This window comes from Myzus persicae, unplaced genomic scaffold (genome assembly GCF_001856785.1).
Source record: "Myzus persicae strain clone G006 unplaced genomic scaffold, MPER_G0061.0, whole genome shotgun sequence".
NCBI classification, from domain to species: Eukaryota; Metazoa; Arthropoda; class Insecta; order Hemiptera; family Aphididae; genus Myzus; species Myzus persicae.
The window spans coordinates 47,836-54,210 of record NW_019102330.1 but is presented as its reverse complement, the minus strand read 5'-3'; the positions used below and the strand labels follow the sequence as shown (position 1 = coordinate 54,210).

The window sequence follows — 6,375 nt, the reverse complement described above, 5'->3', positions numbered from 1 at the left end:
TGTATATAGGTACATACTGTACATAGCCACATAGGAACGTACATAGTACATTCAATATTAAACTATACATATCTCGCGCATTATAAATTAATTATAAACCAAGTAAAAATAAAAATCCCGGTCATCTAGACAGGCTTAAAATGACCGTAGGTGTGTGTGTTATGAACGTATAATATATAGCTACACCAAATTTAATACTCAAAATTCAAAATCGTATATTATTTGAGCGTACCTATCTGCTTATTGCATATTTTTTTTTTTTATAAAAATCCTTTTACAGATTACTGGGTCTCGCTGAGATAACTCGTGGGAGGCCCAGGGTTATCTATATAATACAATATTTATATAATGTTATTAGTTACCTAGGTATTAACTACATGGCTACATAGCTACGTATTGTCGTATTATTATTACAATATTACATTATGTAATACTTATACTCCACGTGCCACTTATACTTTAAAGTGATCTCTATAGTCTATGCGTAAGCGTAATAATTACACCTAACTACCTACCTAAGTGGTGTATCTGAATCTCTTCCAAGGGAGGCAATTTTATTAAAATTTGATAATACAATATTGTTAACAGACTGGTCCGCGGTTCCATCAATCAACTTTTCTTGTATTTTTCTTTTTATAACAGTAAAGAGAAATTCATCTTCTTAAAATTTAAAAATTGGTTATCTATTTGTAAATAAATAAAATTCTTTTGATTTTGATCTCTTATTTTGAGCTCATAGGATGTTGTACATACTGTTAGCCTTTTCAGAATAATGATTTTGATAAATTATTGAATACCTAGGTAGTTTTTAACTGAAATGTAGGAATTAAACATTTATAAACCCCTCATACTTAGGTAGTTGGTTACCTATGTCATTTTCATAATTTGTTACCTATCTTAACTAAACAAATGAGGACCCTTCTTGCCTTAATATATAACATTTTTAGCATATATCTACTTGTTGTTTGATAATAATTTTCATATAATTGTTTATATGTACCTTTTTTACCTGGGCACAAGCCCGTTTTTTATAAATAAAATAAAATAAAAATAAACTATCCATCACTCTCTTCAACTACCTTTTTTTTTTTTTTGTTTGGAACCACGGCACAAGGATGAACTGATTTCACAAGCCTTGCTCCTGTGCACCACCGTTTATTGAAATAATCAAGACGCATACAATTATGGCACACATTGAAGACTGCCTACATTAGTTCGATGTTAGTTATAAGTGTATTGCGCAAATTCTTGGTCCCAGTGTGTGTACATGCTAGGCATTGTTTTTTTTTTCTTAACTTTCCTTGTGATCCTAACAAAAGTCCTACCTAACTGATCAGATAAAAGGTTGGATATAATTAGTAATTCATGTTTTTCACATTATAAATCATATTATTTATTTTTTAAACCGCATATTCAGATTTTGGTAGACACTTGAAATACAACTCAGTACAATGTGTACACCAATTTATTATGTCACAATTACAACTACTTAGAGAATTATAAATTAGGGTACTCAAAAGCTGTTGTTAATAAGACATAAATTATCTAAATCGTAATCCATCCAATTGGCTATTTCTAATACAGGTTTAGGAGGTGTACATCAAATTTAACTTAAAATAATAATTGTATTTACTTGAAAATGTTACATTGATTAGTGTAAGGTGACAGTAGAAGACAAGAAAAGTTTTATGAACCATAATACGTCCAAATTAAAAGGTCCAAATTTTATCCAGTCAATACGGACACACTAGAAGAAGCAAGTCTATAATATAATTGGCCAGACATAACCTATTTTATTATGAACAAACAACTAGAATGGTTTGGGTATGCGATCAGGTAATAAGTAGAGATTGATGGAGCGATTTTGTGATGGCATAGCTGATACTGAGTTAAACGTTAAGCTAAAGAAGACGAATATGAAGATTTTAAATTAATATTATTAATAAGAAAATATTGCATACCATATTAAAAAGTTTCCAAATTCCATGAGTATTTACTGAAAAATGTTTAACATATAACATTTTTAGGGGTTTTTAACATTAAAAAAATGTATCATAATGTAAGTAGCTAATAATGTTATCTTAACTAGCTTAACACAATTAATATAAAACATAATATAATGTTAAATAGAACAAAATAATTTAGGTACACTTGAAGAAAAAACTCAATTGTTTTAAAGAAATTATGTCAAATGTATTATATCAAATTATATGAAGACAATTAATCAAAGTATCTACATACTTGTGTATTTTCATAAATCATAATAAATAAAAAGTCTAAAAAGTTGTAGGTATATTTCACTATTTTAGCTACCTTATATTTCAATTTTTTAAATATTTTTAAGTTGTTCTAAATTTGCATTATGATTAACAATTACACAACAATGATACAATTATTAAGTGTTTTTTTTACAGTGTAATCATAAAAATATTTTTAAAGTGTTACACAATTTCCATCCATGGCATGTAATATCTTAAAATATAAATTCATCATTAAAAAAATCAATAGTAATAATATGTTCACTTTTTTTCATTTTTTACAAATTTAATACAAAAATTATGCTTATAAGTAAATGTAAAAAAAAATAGTATAAGAATATTTGTTATTTGATATTAATACATTTTTATAAAATATTATTTTTAGGCCTAATTTACTTTGGAATAAAGTACATTTGTCTCATATGTTTTACTAATAACACAAAAATATTGATAGTCTTAACATGATGTTAGTTATAACTTATAAAATAATGATAAAATGAACAATCGATAAATATAAATATAAATTAATTAAACAATAAAATATGATATTATAACACATAAAAGTTTTGAATAATATAAAGTATAGGTTCAATAATATGTATACGCTGACTATATTAAAGTTTGTTGTTTATTCAAACAAATAACAATCCACTGGACGGAAACAATATTGCACTAATTTGGTAAATCACTAAGCTTAAATAAAGATGTAATTTAAGTATAAATAAGATACATATTTCGAATAGGTTTATTTTAATATAATAATTTTTATATAATGTAATCTTGTATGTGCACAATTTTCAGAAATTCTGAGAGTATGTTTACTACATATAATAGAATAATAATAACTGCACAAGTACCAAAAAAATTTCAAAGACCAATTTCTCAATAAAAAAAATAACAAAGCATTAAACTAAACAATAAATCAACACACAAAAAAGATTTAAGACCTTTAAAAACTTCTATTTTCCAGAATTTATTTTGAATGCAACTACTGTAGCATGATCTAACTTACCTGGCACACCAAACATTTTTCTTATAATTTCTTTTCTTTTTTGTCTTACTTCTCCTTGAGCTAAAGGTTTTCCATTAGCGTCTGCATATATTTCCATATCTTCTAATATACGACGTTTAGCTGCAGTTAACCTGGTTACAAAGTCTAATAATAATGTTACTAAGTCTTTAGCTGTATCTACTGCTGGTCCCTTTCCAGATACCCCATTACGAATCAAATCGTCTGTTCTTAAGAGGGAAAGCTTGTGTCTTTGATATGCTTCAACGTTGGGAAGTCCTAAAAAAAAAATTGTTTAGTTGTAAAAGTATTATTTTGGAAAGGACATCATTAAAATATCATCATACCAGTAAAATGGCCAACCACGGGATCTAAATTATCGGATACGCCATCAGAAGTAATAAAAACTATATCATCCAAATCAACTTGTGTAATGGACAAAGTCAAGTTTGACAATTCAGGATTATGTCCATCAACAGGACCTAAAGCTCCCATGACATCTCTCATGTCTCTCATTCTGTGAACATCATGCGAGCCTTGAGTAAGTTCTCTTACACCATACTTGGAACTATACACATAGCCCAGACTGTCACCAACATTACAACAACAGGCTACATAATGATTATCAACAGTAGAAGGAAGTACTACAATTGCTGTAAGTGTAGTCAAAGTTCCTTCTTCTTGTAGTATCATATTATGGGCAGCATGGAAGGATCTCAGTAAAGTCACAAGGACATCCTGCAATTATAAAAAAAAAATGTCTTATATGAAAACAAAATAGCTAATTTATAAAAGGGCATTATGTCCAGAAAACCATTTTGATTTCAATTAACATCAAATTACATTGTCTTAGTGATAAGATATGGTCAAAAATGGTATTAAAAGTTTTACATTTTATTTTGTTGCATTAAATTAATAGTTTAAAGTAAAGAAATAGATTTTATTAAAAAGTAAATACATTTTTAAATTTTGACAAAATGTTTGAGTTACCTTTATTTAACGATAGAATGTTCATACATTCATTTTTATTTTATATCCTTTTAGTAAAAAAAAATCTGTAGATTTTAAATAATTTACATTATGTATAGAAATGAATGAAATAGAATAAAAAAATTAACAGTAAAATAAATAATATCGATAGAGTTACAATTTTATTTTTTTCTATTTTAAAAGCTGTATAAATGATATATTTAGTATTTACTGTAGTGTTTTTAGGCGATTCTTTGTCTGCTGTAAATATAGTTTTGTTCAAATAGTCAACACAACCATGGACAGCAGATCTAGCTGCAGTCCTTGATTTGACACCCCAGTTAACACCATCTGCCAACACCATTATTGCAGAATTTGCTCTGGTTACAATAGCAAAACAATCAGCAATTGGATCACCCGTATGACGATGAGTTATGGGATGTACTTCATACAAAGAACAACTGGCACCATATGCATTAGTGTGGGGAACATTCCAATTCTCAACACCAGCTACCAATGGTTGCCCTAGAAATCATAGATATGGTTAATAATCAATGAGCAAATTTAAATGTATATTTTGTAGAAACTCACTAAGCTTTTTTAAAATATTTTGTTTAGACTCAACATTTAAAGTTTCATCAGTTGAATCATTAGTAGACACACTCACTTTCTTTTCCCCATTATCTAATAATAAAACATTACTATTTAATTTGGTAATTTAGAATACATATATTAACAGTTTAAATTGGTCAAAAAACTTACGACTATCGTCTTCAAGATTATCAATAAAATTAATTTCTGGATCACTTGCTGACAAATGTTTTTCTGTTTGATTAACAGCAATAAGGCCACCGTGTGGTCCAGTCAAAGATGATACCACTTCGTAACTTTTAATGGCACCTAATTGTTGGGGCGGCACTTCCTGTGGAGTTCTCCCATGCAAAATAATTGGTTCGTATTTTTGGACTTCTCGGCTAAAATCATTTGTATACATGTTTAACAAAATGTTTAGTTTAAATCTCTACAGAAAATCACACTTGCTGAAATTTGGAAATTTGTAACTAATACCTAAATCAAATAAACCAAACACTGATCCATATTAATGGGAGAATTCTAGTTAATACTGGCAAATATGGGCAAGCCACTTTCACTTTAAAAATATCTCCTCATGAATGTCATTAACTAAGTAATTATGAACAACATTTTATCCCTGTCTGACCTGGAGTTAAATATTTAGGTACATCATTATTGATGGACTCAACACAAGGGCCTCATCATTTTAAGGGAAAAATAAATCCAGTCCTTATACAATTATACTCCCTGCATTCTCTTTAAAATTCCAAAATGCCACTACATAAAATACTTCTTAAAGTAATACTCGGGGTAATACTCATACATAGATAATCATAAGGATCGTTTGGAATTGCAGTCTGCAATCCTGCAAAACACTCTAATCTCAGGTGGATTCAGTCATAAATCATAATATCTATTTCACTGAGGATATTATAAAGATTGTAAATAGTCTTCAATTAAATAAAAAATTCAAATCACTCACCCAGTAAGATATTTTTTAATAAAACGATTTGAAGCGTTCTCATCATTCCTGGACTCTGATGGCGCTGAAAACTGCCTAAAGAACCCAGAGAATTTCTGCCTAAAAGATGGCATGTTAGTTTTCTTTATACGTTGTTAGAAATACGATTTCATAGTTTTGCTAAATTCTTTTGCCTTAACATAATTATCTTATTATTAATTCTTTCAGTGAACACCTCCTGAATAAATAAACACAGGAAGCAGTAAGTACGTTTCGCATCGACTAAAATATATTATGAATTATGACACTTCAATCGAGTACTGACTACCAAATAGATTTAACTTTATCAGTATAAGATATTAAGATATCAATATCAAATATCAATGCATCCATGCCGAATGTTGATTACAGGAATGATGAATTGAACTGATATGAGTAGGGGTGCTCAAAGTAGGTCATTTTTGTATTTTCTCGGCGTTAATTCGTGTTATTATAGTAAGTTATACAGACAATGTCTCGAACCAGCTGACGAGTGACGAGTGCATAGTGCATTATTTATACTGCATTAGTGCAATTATTGTACATAAGTACTAAAGTACTGTACT

General features: G+C 28.7%; 1 protein-coding gene across 1 annotated transcript; it reads right to left on the bottom strand.

Annotated features, from left to right (window-relative positions):
• Positions 1–2,571: 2,571 nt before the first annotated feature.
• On the bottom strand, positions 2,572–6,158 carry LOC111031890 (PP2C-like domain-containing protein CG9801). The gene is made up of 6 exons (XM_022312004.1): positions 5,792–6,158; positions 4,999–5,210; positions 4,828–4,920; positions 4,469–4,761; positions 3,615–4,005; positions 2,572–3,546 (listed from the first exon to the last, which is right to left on the bottom strand). Exons 1-6 carry the CDS (start codon positions 5,902–5,904, stop codon positions 3,218–3,220), a joined length of 1,431 nt encoding a protein of 476 aa, XP_022167696.1. The 5' UTR covers positions 5,905–6,158; the 3' UTR covers positions 2,572–3,217.
• Between the last annotated feature and the right edge of the window lie 217 nt (positions 6,159–6,375).

What these genes read in the sequence shown, in the direction of transcription:
- LOC111031890 (XM_022312004.1), bottom strand. Translation starts at nt 5,904, where the DNA reads ATGCCATCTTTTAGGCAGAAATTCTCTGGGTTCTTTAGGCAGTTTTCA. An exon ending in TAATCTTGAAGACGATAGTC is followed by an intron (nt 4,921 to 4,998) that starts GTAAGTTTTTTG and finishes TTTTATTATTAG; the next exon opens with ATAATGGGGAAAAGAAAGTG. An exon ending in AAATATTTTAAAAAAGCTTA is followed by an intron (nt 4,762 to 4,827) that starts GTGAGTTTCTAC and finishes TATGATTTCTAG; the next exon opens with GGCAACCATTGGTAGCTGGT.